At 41.0% G+C, this 23123-nt stretch overlaps 1 protein-coding gene and 1 long non-coding RNA gene across 3 annotated transcripts in view; both read left to right on the forward strand.

Annotated features, from left to right (window-relative positions):
• The first annotated feature begins 2297 nt into the window (after positions 1–2297).
• LOC145657395 (uncharacterized) lies at positions 2298–9036 on the forward strand. 2 transcript variants are annotated; one of them, XR_014123035.1, is made up of 5 exons: positions 2298–2403; positions 4903–4945; positions 5974–6083; positions 6197–6343; positions 8990–9036. It is a non-coding gene; the product is annotated as an uncharacterized LOC145657395 (long non-coding RNA). The 2 variants fall into 2 exon arrangements; XR_014123034.1 differs by lacking the exon at positions 8990–9036 and adding an exon at positions 7798–8961.
• A 199-nt stretch (positions 9037–9235) lies between these two features.
• The window catches only part of LOC145657323 (NACHT, LRR and PYD domains-containing protein 3-like), a 31657-nt gene continuing 17769 nt past the window's right edge, over positions 9236–23123 (forward strand). Inside the window, exons 1-7 of the mRNA XM_081711710.1 lie at positions 9236–9677; positions 10187–11990; positions 14613–14783; positions 17275–17445; positions 19757–19927; positions 20976–21149; positions 21875–22048. Coding sequence (XP_081567836.1) covers positions 9641–9677; positions 10187–11990; positions 14613–14783; positions 17275–17445; positions 19757–19927; positions 20976–21149; positions 21875–22048 — 2702 coding nt within the window. The 5' untranslated portion in view covers positions 9236–9640. The remainder of the gene's footprint in view (positions 9678–10186; positions 11991–14612; positions 14784–17274; positions 17446–19756; positions 19928–20975; positions 21150–21874; positions 22049–23123) is intronic.

A 23123-nucleotide genomic window follows, 5' to 3' on the forward strand; every position in this document is an offset into this window, starting at 1 on the left:
GCATAGATGTAAATGGGTTTCTATGGGAGTACCAGATGAATTTAAGTCTAGAAATCAGACTGAAGCAGGTTTTGAGTCTTCCTTGTTTTGGTTGGTTAATAAGAATGTTGACTGGATTAACTATATTTATTACAATCAACAACAATTTATTAAGTACACCTATGATGCTTTGTCAGCTAAGGCTGAACAATTACAAGCCTCCTCAATATTGACTTGGAAAAATGATGTGGTTTTGGATATGCTGTTGGCTGAACGAGGGGTGTTTGTGTAAGTTTGGTGAGTTATGTTGTACATTTATTCCAAACAATACTGCTCCTGATGGTTCTATTACAAGAGTATTGTCCAAATTAGAGTCATTATGCAATTAATTAGCCGAGAACATTGGTGTTGATAACGTTATTACTGGATGTGAGTGATGAGTGAGTGACGATGGTCAGTTGAGGAAGGCATGTGACCGAGGACGAGTAGGATCCTGGGTGTGCACTGGGACGACCTAACGCAGGCACTGTGGCAGTACTGGCTTGAGCTCCTTGTGGCAGCCAAGTCCACATATCCCTTGATGTATGGCCAGAACAAATGATTCATCTGAGGGGTCCTTTGTGCCTCAGTTTTGGAGGTGTGGCCTACGTGTTCAGCAGTCTCATGAATGCAGTGGATGGGTTTTAATAAAGAGGAGTAGGAGAAACGAGGGAGGAGCTTTATCAAGTGTTTATTTTGTTTAATTTGTTCTTTTTTTGTTTGTTTATGAGTAGTTTTTCATTTATTTTTGATCACCTTTGTTTATTTACATTTACGGCATTTAGCAGACGCTCTTATCCAGAGCGACTTACAAAAGTGCTTTGTCGTTTACTCATAGAATATATCCTACTACAGTACAGTAAGTTAGAATCAAACATACCAGTGAACTAGAATACAGGGATGAGTGCTGATATGTAGAAGTACAAAATACATAAGGTCTACCTTAAACCATGATAAGTGCTATAAATAATAAGTGCTAGAGTTTGTTGAACAACATAATAAACAACACCTTACAATAAGTACATTGTACATTAATATACTGTAATAATGTAATGTAATACGTACATTATTGTACAATAAGTACAATAAGTCAATAAGGGAGCAGTGTCAGTTTTCCTTTAAATATTCTGCAAATAGATGGGCGACTGAAGCTGTGAAGCTGTGTTTGAAGACTGCAAGGGATTCTGCTGCCCAGACAGTGAATGGGAGTTCATTCCACCATCTTGGAGCCAGGACAGAAAATAGTCTCGATGCTTATCCTCCACAAGACCTGAAGCAAGGAACACTTAAAGTGGTGCTTTTTACAGCGTTTTAAACTGACATACAAACTGTGTTATTTTTCTCTATGCTGTAAAATATGCCGCAAAAACTGTAAACCATAAACAGAGAGAAAAAGAATGCCGACTTTGCGACATAAAACGTCCAAAATGCCGCTTTTTTCTCCGTTTTACAAACAAACCGCCTTTCGTTTGAAGTGCATTTTGACCACTTTGGCTTTCCATATTCGTAACACGCGTAAATCGCTCACTTAATATTTTAATCTAGTTTTCATATGATGAGGAACATGTTTGGTTCCTTCTTCTAATGGAAGAACACTGCCAGTGATCCAGCTGTTCTTTATTCTTACTGTTGTCTTTTATCTTTATCTCCTCTGCATGGCATTTATTTAATATAAAATGTAAATGATCAACTGTCAACTTGCAATGCTAACACACATTTACTGCTATTCTTTTACTGTTAGGCTGTGTTCTATACATCATGTAGTTTTCTGATACAGGTTTACCAAATACAGGTAAACAAATAAATTATTTTCCACAATACTTGAAACAAACAAACAAACACACACACACACACACACACACACACACACACACACACACACACACACATTCAGCCATTAAGAAGATTATTTTTTTGTCATTTGCACAACATGCTATGGACGTCCACACACTTACATGCTTATTGTGAGGCTGATTATCTAAATTACAGTCATCTGTAAGTTAGAGCTACAAAGTGGTTTGTTAAGTTCCGACGTGTTTCAACGTGCGGACATAGTGGAGATTTACTCTCAGCGCAGCCGCAAAACAAGTCCGTGTAGGCGGGACTGTGAAGCCATTGGTTGTATAGACTAGTGTATGATTCGCTGCAGCAAAATGAAGGACAGCTAACTTTGTCTGCTGATTGGCTTAATAAAAATGACTATTATAAGAAATCGGTTGTGTAATTGTCTTCAGTCGAAAATGATTGACATGTGCTCCGCCCTCCACTTACCCACAGGTGTTCCTGTAGTCTCGCCTTTCTCAAGAAAACGAAAGTATTTTCTGAACATTTGGCGTTGTTGAAGGTTGAGCGGGTTGAAGATACGCGCGGTTAAATTATTTCACGGTAAGTTCATTCCATTTGTAAAAATGCGATGTCGGTGCAGTTTAAGGCAACATGTTTTGTAAGTACATAGTTCTGTTTAGGTTAATTCGTAGGTCAACCCAAAGGCGGATTAAATCTTAAGATTAAAGTCCTAACGCCCAGTACGATTGCATAGCTATATTTAAAATAATTTAAAGGGGCCAGATATATATTGTTAGTTATTGTAAAACTCGATTTCAAGTCTTAGTTAGTCAGTGATATTTTCAAATGGTCCCAGTTGAAACTCCCTAAACTCAAGTTCAGATTCCCTGTATAGTTCATTAGCTGCATTATTAATTATAGTTTGAGAGGGGACGGTCAACACTGATGTTTCTACGCTTGTTTCGAGTTTCTGAAGCGCAGCGTTTTGAAACACTGATACGAAGTGTGGCTCAAAACGGCCATGTCACGTGACCACGGCTAAACGAAGCTTGTGTTTCTACACAATACAGAACCTGCCGCTCCTGTCTTTGACTGACAGTGTCTGAAACAAACCTGATCACACATCTGTCTCAGTCACAAACTCTATGAATGCTTATAAGTCAAGAAAACACACCCAAACTTTCAGGGTTTTTGTGAGAATAGAGAATTTGAGAGATGGAGAGATACAGTGTTGTCTAGATAGAAGGTTATTGATGGGACATATTGACTGATAGGCTAGTGAGAGAAATCCAGTGAGCAGTACTTAGGATAGATATAGTGACATTAATTTATAGAAAGTGTATGTAGTGAGAGATCCTCTGGTTTACTGACAGGAGTGATGTGCTGTATATCCACACTGTCATGATACCCCCCCGCCCAAATATCTCTGTGTATGTGTGTGTGTGTGTTCGTCTGTATGTGTTTCACACCAACTCCTCGGTGTGTATCATTAGTGTGCCTGTATATACGTCATTTGTCTAAGTGTGATTGCTGTTGATGTTTAACACTCATAGCCTGCATGCTGTCTTTGTTGTTTTATGTAAATAAATGTATTGTCATGATCAGTCCCTCCCAGCTTCCGTGTTCTGTGTTTTCCCTGTCATGTGTATTTTAGTTCCATGCCTTAGTTTCATTTTCTCTGCCCCTCCTATGATTGCTTACACCTGTCCCTCATTTCTAGCTTAAGTTCATGTATTTATATATTCATGTATATTCATATATAAGCTGCCTTGTTCCCTTAGTTTTTGGCTGTTCATTGTTGTTGTTTACTTTCATTTTGAATTGGTGCTTGTGTGTTTACTTGAATCTGTGTTTCAAAGCCTTTGTTTTTGTTAACCTGTTTTGTTTAGCCTTCGTGTTTCCTAGTCTGTTATAGCCTGCTTCTCCTGTTTACCTTCGTGTATCCTAGCCCTTGTCTTGTAATCATGTGCCTCTGCACTCTTCGTGTCGGTTCTTTGACCCTGGACTGCCTTAGCGACTCTGATTTTGGATTTGCCCATAGTAGATCTCGCTCTTCTCCGCGTCCGCCTCCTTACTGCTCACTGTTACACGTATGTTTCAGTTTTGCGTAACTCGTCCCCACCTCCTGCTCTAACTCCTCATCGTGACAGAAACATCGACTGTCGAAGGATGCCTGGGATGAAAAGTAAGAAGAAGAAGAAGGGGAAGAAAGGGTGTAAACGCCCTTGGATGGAAACCCTCCATACGCTTGGGCTCTGTACCCTTTTACCAGGCGAAATTGCCACTGGAGGATCTTGGAGGGCCCTGAGTATGGTCCTGGACTGGACTCTGCAGAGTTCTACGAACCCACTCCAGACTACCAGGAATGATACAATGAGGTCCAGTACTCGGAGTCAGACTCCACAGGGTTCTACTACCCCTCCATGGACTAGCATGAGGGCTGTGCGGATTATGAGAGGAATGGGGAGTGCAACGATGTTAGTCTGCGGATGGATTCGGAGTTCGACCGTGGGCAGGATCCCATAACAGTGGAGGAGGTCCTCCATAGGGACCCTCCCTTGGTCAGCGACACCACGTCTGCAGATTACAAGAGCCCGTCCCTCTCACTGTCTGTCCCCGTCACGCTGTCTGTGCCAGTCACTTTGTCCCCTTTATGTCAGTGCCTGTCCCTGTCAGTGTGTCTGTTGTCGTCCTGGTCCCTGTCCTTCCCCCTGCTGTGCTGCTTGCGCTGGCCCGTGTCGGATCGCTCGGTCCTCCTGCCTCGCTGTTCGGCATTGGTTTCGGGGCCGCAGCCCAAAAACAGCCCCTCCCCCTAAACATCTCTCTTTGTTTGTGTGTGTGTGTGTGTGTGTGTGTGTGTGTGTTCGTCTGTATGGCCACGCCCTAGTTGATGTTTACAGTTACTAATGAGCAGACACGTCACTCCATGTGCTCTCTGTATAGGTTTAGTTTCACTTTCACGTTTTAGTGTATTTCTCCTCTGGTAATGCTGTGTTTCATATCAGCTGTACTTTCTTTGTCTATTAGTCCTTGGGTTTGGGAGGTTAAATCAGTCATTTAAATTTTAGTCATGGCCACTGCATTTCTTTGTTTATCTAGTCATTGAAGCAGTTCCAGAGAGTCGCCGCTAGATGGCACCCAGGTACCTGTTATATTGATCGTAGTATCGCCGTTATAATAGACTGTGTAAACCTTTTTCTGTTATTGTGAATGTTGTCATTTGCAAACAGTATTGACATTTAAAGTCATATCTGTATTTGTGTCATAGACCACAGATTGGTGACACAGACTTGATCTAATAGCATTATATAATACTGGGTAACCTATTCTTTACAGTTCTGTAACATCAAAGTCCATGCCTGTTATTACACCTTTGAACTCAGTATGTCTTTAAGTCTAGTTCTAGCCAACACACCAGGTTGAACACAGTATAAAGCCAACCAGTCATTCCATTTCCCTACAGTAGTCTACTACAGTATTCTGAAACCTTGAAGCAATTTTCAATACAACTGCTTTGAACATCTCATTGTTTTACAAAACGTCACTTTTCCCACCACCACCTATAGTGTACGGTAAATGTAGTGAACTACTGATGTACACTGATTAAGGACAAAGGTACCACCACTTATAGTGTACTGTAAATGTAGTGAACAACTAATATACACTGATTAAGGGCATATAACAGACAGACATGTTGACAGGTTCAGTATCACTATTTCAGCTGAACACAAAAGTAACAGTGAAAGAATGTTAATGCAACAAGAAACAGAATAAATGAATTCAATGTAAATATGATGATGAATTTAGATTTGAATTTCTTTGTCATTGGGTGTGTTAAGTACTGGTTGTGCTGGATATGTGGGGTTATTTGATGCTTTAGCAGTTGATGGTCAAGTTGCCTGTGCTTTAAAACAGAGTGCACATATACGGGCTGTTACAGTATCTGAGTACCATATATGTAAACATGCACATATATATAATAACATAAGATGTCCTCATCCACATGTATTACACATTGTGTTACTTACTTTATTTATTTTATTTTATATGTCTGTATTTTTATATTATTTTTTACTTCATGTTTCATGTTTGACATCATGCTTTTTATTTTTTAATATGTTAATGTGAGTTTTGTCAGGCATTCACTCTGTGTGTATGAACTGTTGACAGGGAGCAGAGAGCAGCATCTCCAGTGTCCAGCTGTGTGTGTGTGTGAAGAGGAACAACTCCATGATGGAGCCTCATAACTCCAGCAGTGGAGGAGGAACCTCTGACCCACAGTGAGGAGCTTTCCATCAGCACTTAATCTGAGGAAACAGGAAGAGGGAATATTCAGGATAAATGAGATGTAGTGAAGGATGTAATTACTCAACACTTTCCTCATCTTCATCAGGGTAGAGAGAGCAGAGCCTCCAGCTCCCAGCTGTGTGTCTGTGAAGAGTGAATCACCTCCAGCACCCACCTGTGTATCTATGAAGAGTGATGCATCCATGGATAATCCTTTTAACTTCAGTAGTGAACCTGTGACCTCAGTCCTACAGTGAGTAACACATTACACACTCAGATTCTTTCATAAGTGGGGTGGATGTGTTCCTCCCAGTGTGTGAGGGAGTGAAGTTACCCCAATATTACAACACTAATACCCCAGTAAACAATGTCACCATTCTACAGGTCAAACTAATAAGAGGGGTTCACCACAGGTCTGTTTTAGTTTTAGGAGAAAATGAGTGTGGTATGTTTGTTTTGCTGACAGACAGGTGTGTGTGTGTGTGTGTGTGTGTGTGTGTGTGGTTGCTGAAGGGCAGGTGTGTGTGTGGTTGCTGAAGGGCAGGTGTGTATGTGTGGTTACTGAAGGGCAGGTGTGTGTGTGTGTGTGTAGTTGCTGAAGTGCGAGTGTGTGTGTGTGTGTGCGTGTGGTTGCTGAAGAGCAGGTGGGCGGGTGTGGGGTTGCTGAAGGACAGGTGGGGTGGGTGTGTGTGGTTGGTTGCTAAAGGGTTGTCTGTGTGTGTGGTTGGTTGGTTTCTGAAGAGCAGGTGTGTGGTTGCTGAAGAGCAGGTGTGTGTGTGTGTGTGTGTGTGTGTGTGTGTGTGGTTGGTTGCTGAAGGGCAGGTGTGTGTGTGTGTGGTTGCTGAAGGGCAGGTGTGTGGTTGCTGAAGGGCAGGTGCGTGTGTGTGGTTGGTTGCTGAAGGGTGTGTGGTTGCTGAAGGGCAGGTGTGTGTGTGTGGTTTCTGAAGGGCGGGTGGGTGGGTGGGTGTGTGTGGTTGCTGAAGGGCGGGTGGGTAGGTGTGTATGGTTGCTGAAGGGCAGGTGGGTGGGTGTGTCTGGTTGCTGAAGGGCAGGTGGGGGTGTGTGTGTTTGCTAAAGGGCGGGTGGGGTTGTAGGGTATTTTTGTATTGCTGAAGGGCGTGTGTGTGTGTGTTTGTGTGTATGGTTGCTGATAGGCAGGTGTGTGTGGTTGCTGAAGGGCAGGTGTGTGTTTGTGTGGTTGCTGAAGGGCAGCTGTGAGTGTGTGTGTGTGTGTGTTTGTCTTGCTGAAGGACAGGTTTGATGTGTGTGGTATGGTTGTGTTCCCGACAGACAGGTGTGGTGTGTGTGTGTGTGTGTGTGTGTGTGTGTGTGTGTGTGTGTGTTGCTGAAGGACATGTGTGATGTTCGTGTTGTTGAAGGACAGGTGTTGTGTGTGTGTGTGTGTCTGTCTGTCTGTGTAGTTGCTGAAGGGCAGGTGTGATGTGTGTGCGTGTGTGCATGTTATGTTTCTGTAGTTGCTGAAAGACAGGTGTGTGTGTGTGTGTGTGTGTATGTGAGGTATGTTTGTGTAGTTGCCGAAGGACAGGTGTGGTGTGTGTGTGTGTGTGTGTGTGTGTGTGTGTGTGTGTAAAGGAAACGTGTTTAATAATGTAAACATGTTTTATGATGTGTATCATTTGAACATATCATATTTAAAGTATTCATAAATGATCCGCTGCTGATCTCAGACCTGTGTTGGTTTTGTAGCACCACAGCAGGGTCAGTAAGATGAGGAACAGGACCAAACTCAGTCCCACAGCCAAACCAACCAGGCCAAGAGAGGAGGAATCACCAGCTGAACTCATGGGAACTGAACAAAGCACATTAATTACAAAATTATTTGTTACATGTTTGATCTGTTCCCTCTTTTAAACTGATTGTTAAGAAACATTTAAATTAACTGTTTTCTGACCCCTGAGACCCAGCTGTGTGGTGACTCTCCTCTCTCTGGGTGTTTACAGTAGTAGTCACCCTCATCTGTCTTTGAGACAGTATAGATGGTCATTTCTCCTGTAGTCTGGGTCTGGATCAGTGATCCATCTTTATATAAAGTGATGTGTGATGTGATAGTGGGGTGAAGTAAACAGTATAGAGTCAGAGGATCTCCCTCAGTCACAGGATGAACAAAACTCTTCAGAATCACACCACCATCTAGACGAGAGAAAACACTTTACTCATCTGTTACAGAGAGAAGGATTCCAGCATAAACACTGAGTATTACATAACAGGTGTGGGACACAGAATATAAATACAATACACCCAATCTTTGGAAAGTAGAATAATGTCACACACACACAAACACACACACACAGACAGACAGTTCATCCAGAACATGTTAGATTAACAGCTTTCTTTATTAACCCTCACCCTGGTTAACAATTATCTTGGTCAGTATCTTATAGTTCTGCTAGCGCGTCCACCATGGGTGCAGCCTGCCAGGACGCTTCACCCCTGATTATCCTGCCTGCTGCCCCACAGCTGCTCTGTTACACCACTCTCTCTCTCTCTCTCTCTCTCTCTCTCTCTCTCTCTCTCTCTCTCTCTCTCTCTCTCTCTCTCTCTCTCTCTCTCTCTCTCTCTCTCTCTCCTCACTCTCTCTGTTCTGGTGCCCTCTGTTCTGTGTGGGTGCATATAATTGTTTATGTTCCAGTGTTCATTTTCTTGTGTTCATTTCCCAGTATCTGGTGAAGCACCATTCACATAAACATTATTCTACATCACCAGAGTGAGGGCCAGGGGCAGCTTCTCTGGTTATTCTGCTCTACTGTCAGTACAGTGTTTGGGTTGAAGCCATGTATCACATCATCATCAGCATCATGTACACAACCATGAATTTCACTTGGATTCATGTTATAAACTGTAGATTATCCATTAAAGTCTTTGTTTTGTTTGTCCCCAGTGCCCAGAAGAAGCCTGTAAACATTTCTAAAGAAAAGCTGGAGTCAGTGTTCAAGGTGTGTGTGTGTGTGTGTGTGTGTGTGTGTAAGTGTGTGAGTGTGTGTGTGTGTGTGTGTGTGTGTGTGTGTGTGTGTGTGTGTGTGTGAGGAGGGAAGGGTCTTTATCATTAGAGTGTGTTTAGATCACAGATCATGATGAGACTCTGTGGTTTACTGGTTCATGCTTTACTTTAATGACTTTTTGTAATTTAACTGATAATGAACGAAACTCAAACTTCACAAACTATTATAACTTTATAAAATTAACTAACATTTAAACTTTAAGATACAGCTCAGTTAATGTGATGCTTATGTTCTTTTATAAACCATAATGTGCACATGACCACCCAATCCCACTCAGTTCAGTCCTCTCTCATGTTTAATGAATTATTATGTGTTAAAAAGATCTGTGTATAACACTAGTTTTACTGATACTGTTTATTCAGGAGCTGGAGGACAAAATCATCTCTCTGGTGAAGAATCAGCTGAAGAGATTTAAGAATCTACTGAGCTCAGATTACCCAGCATGCACTGAGAGACAGGTGGAGGATGAGGAGGATCAGAGCAGTGTCAGAGAGGGGGCGCTGGAGATCACACTGCACGTCCTGAGGAAGATGAACCAGACAGACCTCGCTAACACACTACTGACCAGTAAGAGCTCATGGGTCATGACATTATTACATTTAGCAGGTGCTTTTATTGAAGAAAAATAAATACTTACAATTGTGAGTACAATTCAAGTAATTGAAGGTTAATGGTCTTGCTCAGGAACCCTACAGTGGCAACTTTGTAGTGGTGGGGCTTGAACTGACAACCTTCTGATTGTTAGTACAGTACATTAACTGCTGGACTATGTGTCATGTGTTTGCAGAATGCTGACCTTTTGAGGATACATTGTTATTCTTTAGGGCTGAGATTTAATTTGACCAGTGAGATTTGACCACAAATCACTGGCAGATGTTGATCTTTTTTTTCTATGTCACCTTACCCCCCCCAACCCCCCCCACTGGACGTTTCATGGCCAATCTAGCAGGAATAAACAATCTATTTATAACAATCTGTTTATCTCTTTTCCTGTAACTCCTGTAATGAGTCTTTTATGAATGAATCTGAATCTAAAAGAGATTAGCATGTGTTCTGTTGTCTTCCTCTTTTATCAGAACTGGCCCCTGCTTGCCACAGAAAGCTCAAATCCAAACTGAGGGACAAATGTCAGAAGATTCATGAAGGAATCTCACAGCATGGAACCACAGCACTTCTGAATGAGATCTACACAGAGCTCTACATCACAGAGGGAGGGAGTGGAAAGGTTAATAATGAGCATGAGGTGAGACAGATTGAGGCAGCCTCCAGAAGACCAGCAACACAGGAGACACCCATCAAATGCAGTGACATATTTAGACCCTTACCAGGACAAGACAAAGCCATCAGAACTGTGCTGACTAAAGGAGTGGCTGGAATTGGTAAAACAGTCTCTGTGCAGAAGTTCATACTGGACTGGTCTGAAGGAAATGTAAATCAGGATGTTCTCTTCATATTCCCACTTCCTTTTAGGGAGCTGAATTTGCTGAAGGAGAAAAAGTTCAGTCTGGTGGAGCTTCTTCATCGCTTTTTCCCAGAAACATGTGAATTAAAACCTAAACATTATACCAGCTACAAAATTATGTTCATCTTTGATGGTCTGGATGAATGTAGACTTCCTCTAGATTTCCAGAAAAATGAGAGATTGTGGGATGTAACAGAGTCAACCTCAGTGGATGTGCTGCTGACAAACCTCATCGAGGGGAATCTGCTTCCCTCTGCTCTCCTCTGGATAACCTCTCGACCAGCAGCAGCCAATCAGATCCCTCCTGAGTGTGTTGACCAGGTAACAGAGGTAAGAGGGTTCAGTGAACCACAGAAAGAGGAGTATTTCAGGAAGAGAATCAGTGATCAGGGCCTGGCCAATAGAATCATCACACACATGAAGTCGTCAAAAAGCCTCTGCATCATGTGCCACATTCCAGTCTTCTGTTGGATTGCAGCCACTGTTCTAGAGAGAATGTTAGGTGAAGCAGAGATTAGAGAGATCCCCAAGACTCTGACTCAGATGTTCACACACTTCCTGATCTTTCAGCTCAGACACAAAGATCAAAAGTATGGACCAAGTATGAAAGGACAAAAAGGTCCCACTCACCCATGTCACATGAGAAAACATGTTTTGGCACTGGGAAAACTGGCGTTCCAACAGCTAGAAAAAGGCAATCTGATCTTCTATGAGGAAGACCTGAGAAACAGTGGCATAGATGTCAGAGAAATGACAGTGTGTTCAGGAATGTGCACTCAGATCTTCAGAGAGGAGTTTGAGCTACAGCTGGGGAAGGTGTTCAGCTTTGTACATCTGAGTGTTCAGGAGTTTCTGGCTGCTTTATATGTGTTTATTTCCTTCATCTCCACCAACACCAATGTGCTACAACAGGAACACCCTGGATTTTTCAATATTTCCAAAACCCCAATGTCTGTCTTCCTCAACGTTGCAGTGGACAAGGCCTTAACGAGTCAAAATGGACACCTGGACCTTTTCCTTCGCTTCCTTCTGGGTCTCTCACTGGAGTCCAATCAGACTCTCTTACGACGCCTACTGACACAGACAGGAAGCAGCTCTCACAGCAAAGAGGAAACAGTGAAGTACATCAAGGAGAAGATCAGTGACAGTCCCTCTACAGAGAAATCCATCAATCTGTTCCACTGTCTGAATGAACTGAATGAGCATTCTCTAGTGCAGGAAGTCCAAACATACCTGAGCAGAGGAAGTAACAGTGGTCTCCATGGAGCCAGACTGTCTCCTGCTCAGTGGTCAGCTCTGGCATTTGTGTTGCTGAATTCTGAAGAGGAGCTGGATGAGTTTGACCTGAGGAAATATGACCCATCAGAGGAATGTCTACTGAGACTGCTGCCAGTGGTCAAAGCATCCAGAAAAGCCATGTGAGTATTTTCATTTAGAGATGAACAGTGGATGTAGCAGGCAGTGGATGTGCTAGACTCAGAAGGTCTTCTATGAAAATGAAACAGAGAGTGAGAGAGAACATTAGAGAGAGAAGGATAGAGAGATCCTACATTAAAGCACATGTAGGTGATTGAAGGCTCCAACACCAGGTGCTTAAGTTAAACCATAAAGTTGTGGAACATTGGAATGTAGTAACACTGTCCAGTGATTAATTACTTTAAATGTATTAATGATGGTTAAATTATATTTGATGTCATGGGTCTGTGTGTTGAGAATGGTCCTACATTTAAAACAGTGGCCAACAATGTTTATAGTTCACACTCTTAGTAAAACAGCCAGAGAAAATGTGCTGCAGTGTAACATACAGAACTGTTCAAGTACGAACTATCAGTGTGTACATGTGCACGCGCACACAAACACACACCACACCACACCACCCAGTGTAACATATAAAAGGGTTTAAATATGAACTATCAGTTCAGCTTTCTGACCAACATTACAGTTCAACCACTACTGACTAATACAGAGAAAAGTGCACAAGGATGAGCATGACCAATGTATACACATGCGCGCACATGCGCACACACACACGCACATATATATATTTCACACTGATGGCAGTTTTCAAACTTTATCACAGGTTTTGTTTAGAGCCGATGATGGTGATTGGGCACATTATAAAGGTGTAGGTGTTAATATGACTACATCTGAAACACTATATAAAGGTGTAGGTGTTAATATGACTTCATCTGAAACATTTTCATTGTTTAAATATTTTACCAAGGCAATTTGCCATAATCTAGTTGTAAATAGGTTTAAGTCAAAATAAACTAACATCATTAACAGCAACTGATTCCAGTACTACACCTTCAGCTCTGTGTGATTAAGGTACTTGACATTTAATTAGAAGGTTGCTGGTTCAAGCCGCACCACTGCCGAGTTGCCACTGTTGGGCCCCTGAGCAAGACCCTTAACCCTTAATTGCTCAAGTTGTACTCAGTCATAATTGTAAGATGCTTTGGATAAAAGTGTCAGCTAAATGCCATAAATGTAAAATGATGAGTGTAACATGCAGTGACGTTCACAGCTCTGTGTGATCAGTGTAGCATGCAGTGATGTTCACAGCTCTGTGTGATCAGTGTAACATGCAGTGACGTTCACAGCTCTGTGTGATCAGTGTAACATGCAGTGACGTTCACAGCTCTGTGTGATCAGTGTAACATGCAGTGATGTTCACAGCTCTGTGTGATCAGTGTAACATGCAGTGACGTTCACAGCTCTGTGTGATCAGTGTAACAAGCAGTAAAGTTCACAGCTCTGTGTGATCAGTGTAACATGCAGTGAGTCTCTCAGAAGCTAATGCTGTTACTACTGTCACTCACCTAAAACTGTAGCAGGTTACTGCTGTTGCTCACATACAGTGGGACCAATATCTCAGACCACTAGTGAAAATGATTGTTTTGCATTTCTCTCAAGTTTAATACAATGCTTTTCTTTACAAATCATATAATCAGCATAATTTCAGTGAACAGTTTAAAGTTTTTTCTTGAATTTCAGAAAGTGTTAGTATTTGGCTCTACTCAAATGCATGTAAGCACAGTTGTGAAACTGACCATATCAGTTCTTTTGTACAAAAAGTCAGATGTGCTTGAGTCCTCACACAAGCAGTGCAGGAGAAGTGAGTCAGTTCTGATCCAACTGAAACATGTGAACCATCCTCCTCTCCCCAGTATTTTACTGCACACATACAGTCCATGAAGGACAAACTCCAGGGACACATTTCATGTCAACAGCAGACATGAGATAGTTGCCTCACACACACTTAACTGACTGATGGGGTCTGCCTCTCACACACACTTGACTGACTGATGGGGTCTGCCTCTCACACACACCTGACTGACTGATGGGGTCTGCATCACACACACCTGACTGACTGATGAGGTCCCTGACTCAGCTATTAAGCCTCCAGGATTCTCGGTGCACCACACAGACAGAACTCAGGACCTCACTGGGAAAAGCAAAGGCAGAGGAGAATGTTTCATGATCAGTAACTCATAGTGTGAGCACAGGAATGTAAACACTAGTAAAAGATTCTGCTCTCTGCATTCTGTCCAAACAATACTGCAGTGTTCATTCCCCCATAATCACTACTGCAGTGTTTATTCCTCCATAATCACTACTCTGCATGTCTTCCAACAATATTTTCTATTTGTATATTAGTGTATTTGTATTTGTGAAACATTGAATGAGATCTGTGTTGTTCTGTTTCCTGTTATGGTGTTAGGGGTGGGATATTTTGATATTTGGACTCTGGTTATGGTAACTGCCATTCACTGACTTATAAACCAACCATCCATTATTTGGTCACCTGTCTTAGGTTGCTAATGAATGTTATTTGTCATGTCTTTGTCCATTGTGTCTTTGATGAAGACACGGTAATGTTGAAATGTTGCTATGTTTGTAAAATTAAACGGCTGAAAATGTATCAGTGTGTTCCAGACCTTTCAAGCTCTTCTTAAAATGTTTATTAGCATTTCAGATCTTTTAATTCATCATCCTCTGACTGAGCTACATTATTTACTGTATTTACTCTTTTACAGACTATCTGGCTGTGGTCTCACTGAAGAGTCTTGCAAATCCTTCACATCAGTTCTACAAACAGAAAACTCACTGAGAGAGCTGGAGATAAATAATAATGACCTGCAGAATTCAGGAGTGGAGCAGCTCTGTGCTGGACTGAAGAGCTCACACTGTAAACTGGAGATTCTCAGGTGAGTTTCTGTGACTATTTTTGAATGTAAATAAAGAGCCATTTTAAAAAAGTCAGTGTCAACTCCCTTATAGTACAGTATTAAACAAACATTGTCAGGCAAGGCAATGCAAGGAAATGTACACTTTTATATTATATTATAAAGTTCTCTTCTTTAAATATTTCTAAATATAGTTTTCTGTTGAAACTTCACTGCATTTCATTAAATGACCACACTGTGGAGACAAAGAGTTACATTTGTGATGCATGCGCAGATATTCAAGTCTAGAAGAGAAATATAACATTGTAAAGAGGAGACACAGATGAGTCCTTGTCCACATGTACAGGTGTATTTATTACAATGCTGCTTCAACTAGGCACTTTGGCATTTTGTCCACAAGCTGCATTTTTGGTCACTTGAGCGCAGAAATTTTGCAAAATGTCTTACAAGATGAATATATTCAGAAACTCTAACAAAAGTGTTGTAAAATGAAGCGTTCCAATGTAAGATTTTCACTAAGCGATTTAAACTAGTTTATGGAAACACTGTAAACATCAGTCATTCTAATCTCTCTGCAAATAAAAGCCCTTAAAATCTTAATTAAAACATTTAAAGCTGAACCATTAAGGTTCTAGACACATTACAGGACACTTTTACAATCACACGATTCCCTTGCGTTTTTGGGTGGGAGACCCTGTTCTCATTATGATTTACATCGTGTGTTCAACACATGTTGAGATGAGCTGAACTGACAGCCGTGCTGGAGGAAAGAACGCAACAAGTTAATATTCATTCAATAGAACTGAAAAGTTTATTGGTTATTCCTTAAGATAAACCTGTGATCTCTCTCCACGGGTGTTTTTATGAAACATGTAGCTGGCTAATATTAGTAACCTTAAGCTTGCCAAGTTACAGTATATTGTTGGTTACTACACCTAGATACCTCACACTAATGTCATATTAGCTTGACTTAGGAGTGAATGTTGGCTGCTAATTTTTTCATCAAGCCAGAGACATCAAACTAAAATAGAACAGTGATGATAGACGACGTGGAGTCAGCAGAGAGAGAAACTGAGCAGACAACTGACAGTAAACTCAGAACATCTGAACACAGTATTGAGGAACAATGTTCAGCACTGGACGAGTGAACCTGTGGACTTAATTACAAGACAGAAAGAAAGACACACAAGACACAGTAATCAGTAATCAGGAGATTAGGAGGAGAGAAGGAGTGAATTGTGTGTGTGTGTGTGTGTGTGTGTGTGTGTGTGTGTGTGTGTGTGTGTGAGAGAGAGAGAGAAAGGAAGCGAGAGCAGCAGAACTATTATCTGTGTGTGTGTGTCTCTGAAATAGAGAGAGAGAGAGAGAGAGAGAGACAGGTCTATTTGTGTGTGTTAGAGAGACAGAACCATTATCTGTGTGTGTGTGAGACAGACAGACGTTTTGTGTGCGTGTGTGCGTGTGTGTGTGTGTGTGTGCGTGTGTGTGTCTGTTTAAGATAGCGAGGGAGAGAGCAGCCTGACTGATTGATGAGGTCTGCCTCACACACACCTGACTGATGGGGTTTGCCTCACACTCACCTGACTGAGTGATGGGATCTGCCTCACACACACCTGATTGACTGATGGGGTCTGCCTCACACACACCTGATTGACTGATGGGGTCTGAGTCACACACCTGACTGACTGATGGGGTCTGCCTCTCACACACCTGACTGACTCATGGGGTCTGCCTCACACACACCTGACTAACTGATGGGGTCTGCCTCACACACACCTGACTGACTGATGGGGTCTGCCTCACACTCACCTGACTGACTGATGGGGTCCCCGACTCAGCTATTAAGCCTCCAGGATTCTCGGTGCACCACACAGACAGAACTCAGGACCTCACTGGGAAAAGCAAAGGCAGAGGAGAATGTTTCATGATCAGTGACTCATAGTGTGAGCACAGGAATGTAAACACTCGTAAAAGATTCTGCTCTCTGCATTCTGTCCAAACAATACTGCAGTGTTCATTCCCCATAATCACTACTGCAGTGTTCATTCCCCAATAATCACTACTGCAGTGTTTATTCCTCCATAATCACTACTCTGCATGTCTTCCAACAATATTTTCTGTTTGTATATTAGTGTATTTGTATTTGTGAAACATTGAATGAGATCTGTGTTGTTCTGTTTCCTGTTATGGTGTTAGGGGTGGGATATTTTGATATTTGGACTCTGGTTATGGTAACTGCCATTCACTGACTTATAAACCAACCATCCATTATTTGGTCACCTGTCTTAGGTTGCTAATGAATGTTATTTGTCATGTCTTTGTCCATTGTGTCTTTGATGAAGACACGGTAATGTTGAAATGTTGCTATGTTTGTAAAATTAAACGGCTGAAAATGTATCAGTGTGTTCCAGACCTTTCAAGCTCTTCTTAAAATGTTTATTAGCATTTCAGATCTTTTAATTCATCATCCTCTGACTGAGCTACATTATTTACTGTATTTACTCTTTTACAGACTATCTGGCTGTGGTCTCACTGAAGAGTCTTGCAAATCCTTCACATCAGTTCTACAAACAGAAAACTCACTGAGAGAGCTGGAGATAAATAATAATGACCTGCAGAATTCAGGAGTGGAGCAGCTCTGTGCTGGACTGAAGAGCTCACACTGTAAACTGGAGATTCTCAGGTGAGTTTCTGTGACTATTTTTGAATGTAAATAAAGAGCCATTTTAAAAAAGTCAGTGTCAACTCCCTTATAGTACAGTATTAAACAAACATTGTCAGGCAAGGCAATGCAAGGAAATGTACACTTTTATATTATATTATAAAGTTCTCTTCTTTAAATATTTCTAAATATAGTTTTCTGTTGAAACTTCACTGCATTTCATTAAATGACCACACTGTGGAGACAAAGAGTTACATTTGTGATGCATGCGCAGATATTCAAGTCTAGAAGAGAAATATAACATTGTAAAGAGGAGACACAGATGAGTCCTTGTCCACATGTACAGGTGTATTTATTACAATGCTGCTTCAACTAGGCACTTTGGCATTTTGTCCACAAGCTGCATTTTTGGTCACTTGAGCGCAGAAATTTTGCAAAATGAAGCGTTCCAATGTAAGATTTTCACTAAGCGATTTAAACTAGTTTATGTATGGAAACACTGTAAACATCAGTCATTCTAATCTCTCTGCAAATAAAAGCCCTTAAAATCTTAATTAAAACATTTAAAGCTGAACCATTAAGGTTCTAGACACATTACAGGACACTTTTACAATCACACGATTCCCTTGCGTTTTTGGGTGGGAGACCCTGTTCTCATTATGATTTACATCGTGTGTTCAACACATGTTGAGATGAGCTGAACTGACAGCCGTGCTGGAGGAAAGAACGCAACAAGTTAATATTCATTCAATAGAACTGAAAAGTTTATTGGTTATTCCTTAAGATAAACCTGTGATCTCTCTCCACGGGTGTTTTTATGAAACATGTAGCTGGCTAATATTAGTAACCTTAAGCTTGCCAAGTTACAGTATATTGTTGGTTACTACACCTAGATACCTCACACTAACGTCATATTAGCTTGACTTAGGAGTGAATGTTGGCTGCTAATTTTTTCATCAAGCCAGAGACATCAAACTAAAATAGAACAGTGATGATAGACGACGTGGAGTCAGCAGAGAGAGAAACTGAGCAGACAACTGACAGTAAACTCAGAACATCTGAACACAGTATTGAGGAACAATGTTCAGCACTGGACGAGTGAACCTGTGGACTTAATTACAAGACAGAAAGAAAGACACACAAGACACAGTAATCAGTAATCAGGAGATTAGGAGGAGAGAAGGAGTGAATTGTGTGTGTGTGTGTGTGTGTGAGAGAGAGAGAGAAAGGAAGAGAGAGCAGCAGAACTATTATCTGTGTGTGTGTGTCTCTGAAATAGAGAGAGAGAGAGAGAGAGAGAGACAGGTCTATTTGTGTGTGTTAGAGAGACAGAACCATTATCTGTGTGTGTGTGAGACAGACAGACGTTTTGTGTGCGTGTGTGTGTGTGTGTGTGCGTGTGTGTGTCTGTTTAAGATAGCGAGGGAGAGAGCAGCCTGACTGATTGATGAGGTCTGCCTCACACACACCTGACTGACTGATGGAGTCTGCCTCACACACACCTGACTGACTGATGGGCTCTGAGTCACACACACCTGACTGAGTGATGGGATCTGCCTCACACACACCTGATTGACTGATGGGGTCTGAGTCACACACCTGACTGACTGATGGGGTCCCTGACTCAGCTATTAATCCTCCAGGATTCTCGGTGCACCACACAGACAGAACTCAGGACCTCACTGGGAAAAGCAAAGGCAGAGGAGAATGTTTCATGATCAGTGACTCATAGTGTGAGCACAGGAATGTGAACACTAGTAAAAGATTCTGCTCTCTGCATTCTGTCCAAACAATACTGCAGTGTTCATTCCCCCATAATCACTACTGCAGTGTTCATTCCCCCATAATCACTACTGCAGTGTTCATTCCTCCATAATCAATACTGCAGTGTTTATTCCTCCATAATCACTACTCTGCATGTCTTCCAACAATATTTTCTGTTTGTATATTAGTGTATTTATATTTGTAAAACATTGAATGAGATCGATGTTGTTCTGTTTCCTGTTATGGTGTTAGGGGTGGGATATTTTGATATTTGGACTCTGATTATGGTAACTGCCATTCACTGACTTATGAACCAACCATCCATTATTTGGACACGTGTCTTAGGTTGCTAATGCATGTTATTTGTCATGTCTTTGACCATTTTGTCTTTGATGAAGACACAGTAGTGTTGGAAATTTACTGTGTTTGTAAAATTAAAAGGCTGAAAATGTATCAGTGTGTTCCAGACCTTTCATGCTCTTCTTTACGTTTTTATTAGCAGTTCAGATCTGTTAATTCATCATCCTCTGACTGAACTACATTATTTACTGTATTTACTCTTTTACAGACTATCTGGCTGTGGTCTCATTGAAGAGTCTTGCAAATCCCTCACATCAGTTCTACAAACAGAAAACTCACTGAGAGAGCTGGAGATGAATAATAATGACCTGCAGAATTCAGGAGTGGAGCAGCTCTGTGCTGGATTGAAGAGTTCACACTGTAAACTGGAGATTCTCAGGTGAGTTTCTGTGACTATTTTTGAATGTAAATAAAGAGCCATTTTAAAAAGGTCAGTGTCAACTCCCTTATAGTACAGTATTAAGCTAACATTGCCAGGCAAAGCAATGCAAGGAAATTTACACTTTTATATTATATTATAAAGTTCTCTGATTTTGGATATCTATTTCTTAGAAATGTCCCATAAAGCCAAGACAGTTCCATGACCACATAAGATTACATTTATATTTACTTTTACAGCATTTGGCAGATGCTTTTATCCAGAGCGACTTAGAAAAGTGCTTTGTCATTTCCTCATAGAAGAGATCCTAGCCAGTAAAGTAGGTTAGAGTGCAAGATGCCAATGAACTAGAATACTGTTGAGATACAGGGATCAGTGCTAATGCCTAGAAGTACAAAATACATATAAGCTCTATAATAGCCAACAATCTGTGTAATAAACAATAAGTACTAGAGTTATTCAACATAGGAGCAGTCAACATCTGAGTAATAAACAACACTCTACAATAAGTACTAGAGTTTGAGTTAGTCAACATAGGAGCAGGATCAGTGGTCATTTAAATATTCCACAAACAGATGGGTCTTCAGTCTGCATTCAAAGACTGCGAGGGACTCTGGGAAGTTTAATAATCCCATATTAAAGTCATACTACCATTAGGGGAATTCATGTACTCATTTACAATATGATGATTTTGGATATCTATTTCTCAGAAATTTCCCATAATGACAATTCCACTGTACTATATACTATGGAATATGTTGTGATATCTGTTGTATCTACTGTTGACTATATTGTAATATCTGTTGTATCTACTGTAGACTATATTGTATTGTCTGTGGTATCTACTGTAGAGTATATTGTAATGTCTGTTGTATCTACTACAGGGTATATTGTGATATCTGTTGTATCTACTGTAGACTATTGTATTGTCTATTGTATCTGCTGTAGAGTATATTGTAATATTTATTGTATCTACTGTAGGGTATATTGCGATATCTGTTGTATCTACTGTAGGGTATATTGTAATGTCTGTTGTATCTACTTGCAGTCTAGCTATCTGTAATCTTGGGGAAAACGCTTATGAAAATCTGGCATCAGCGTTGCAACTTCCAAACTCCCTCCTCAGGGAACTGGACCTTAGTAACAACGACATGAACAATTCAGGAGTGGAGCAGCTTTCTGCTGGACTGAAGAGTTCACACTGTAAACTGGAGATACTCAGGTGAGATTTGTTATATTCAATTAATATTCTTCTTTTATCTAAAAAACAAGATGAGCTTTCTAGTGAAATTCACTGGGAATAATAATTTGGCCACATCTTTGTGCTAAAGTTCAATTTCTACAATAATAGATCAGGAATCAACTTTTTCCTAAAGAAAAGACTCCTACGTTAAAACACTGTTGTTTATACTTGTTTTAATGGCATAAACAACCCCCCACACACACATATATAAGTATGCATCGCTTAGGATTCTTAGACTTTATCTCTGCATTGTCACTGGTCCTGTCTCTATATTAAAAATGTCATTAAACAGCTTTCTCTGATTCACAGGTCCATAAATGTGTTATTACTCCTGTTACCACAGCCAGATGTAGAATTCTACCAAGATTTTACTGGCATCATCTCATACATTCTGACATGTAACAGTCTTATAAGACCACTGAAATCACACAGTGCAAGTCCCACTTTAGGGTTCTTCTGATGTAGGTTAATAGTGGACTAGAGTTCTGAAGGGCTGAATAAAAATAAGAGCTAAAATAAACACAGACAGCAGCAATCTGGAGAAGAGTGAACAAAGCCGTCTGCCATGGAGGACGCCATCTTGGAGATGAGAGTGGAGGAACCTCCAACTACAGTTACCAGCCTCTCTAGCTGCCCCATGCAGGCTGCTCTGGAAGTGCATCTCACTCTCTGCCTCTCTCTACCTGTTTCCCTCCTTTCTGCAGACTGTCTGGTTGTTTGGTCACAGAGGAAGGCTGTTCTTCTCTGGCTTCAGCTCTGAGGTCAAACCCCTCCCACCTGAAAGAACTGGACCTGACTTACAACCACCCAGGAGAGTCAGGAGTGAAGCTGCTCTCTGCTAGACTGGAGGATCCCCACTGCAGACTGGAAACACTCAGGTATGTAGAAATCCCCTTAAACACACTGTGTTTGGTGTGAACACACACTCCAAATTTAAGAAGCACAAATCCAAGTGAAAAATCATGAATATGGGTGTGCACATATGTCAAATAATTACCCATAACAGCAGACACAGATATAAGGTTCAGTCACTTTAAGAATTTTCATGTATGTGAGAGGAACAGCCAGTCCAATCTCCTCTGACCCACTTCTACAAAACAGACCAATTTATAGTTCAGTATTACTCGAATACATACAGTGTCATACATGACACACGATCTTATTCCTCAAATACATAGTGGCATACATGACACACACAATCTTATTCCTCAAATACATACAGTGTCATATATGACACATATATGGTCTTATTTCTCAAATACAGTGTCATACTGTCGTAGAGTGTGCCGTTATTGTGAGTGTGTTATAATGAATTGTGGTACACTGTGCTGTTATTGTGAGCGTGTTATAGCGAATTCTAGTACAGTGTGTGCTGTTATTGTGAGCGTGTTTATAGTGAATTGTAGTAGTGATGTAAGCCACCGCAATACATGTAAAGGTGTATTCAGAATTGAAAATTTCAAAAATATCCGAATACATATAAATATATAACGTAATGAAAACTGATGCACAGTTCAGTCCATATAAATCACTGTAGTTCATACTGTGTGATGGGTTCTGAAAAAGTGAATCCAGAAATGACAAATGTTTGTTAACAACTGTAGAAATCTGTAAAACAGAGAGAGAGACAGAACTATTATCTGTGTGTGTGTGAGACAGAGAGAGAGAGAGAGAGAGAGAGAGAGAGAGAGAGAGAGAGAGAGAGAGGGAGAGAGAGAGACAGAACTATTATTTGTGTGTGAGACAGAGAGAGAGAGACATTATTATCTGTGTGAGACAGAGAGACAGAACTATTATCTGTGTGCATGTGAGAGAGAGAGAGAGAGAGAGAGACAGAACTATTATCTGTGTGTATGTGAGAGAGAGACAGAAATATTGTGTGTGAGACCGAGAGAGAGACAGAACTATTATCTGTTTGAGACAGAGAGAGAGACATAACTATTATCTTTGTGA

This window comes from Electrophorus electricus, chromosome 1 (assembly GCF_041902795.1).
Source record: "Electrophorus electricus isolate QZ-2024a chromosome 1, ASM4190279v1, whole genome shotgun sequence".
Classification (NCBI taxonomy): domain Eukaryota; kingdom Metazoa; phylum Chordata; class Actinopteri; order Gymnotiformes; family Gymnotidae; genus Electrophorus; species Electrophorus electricus.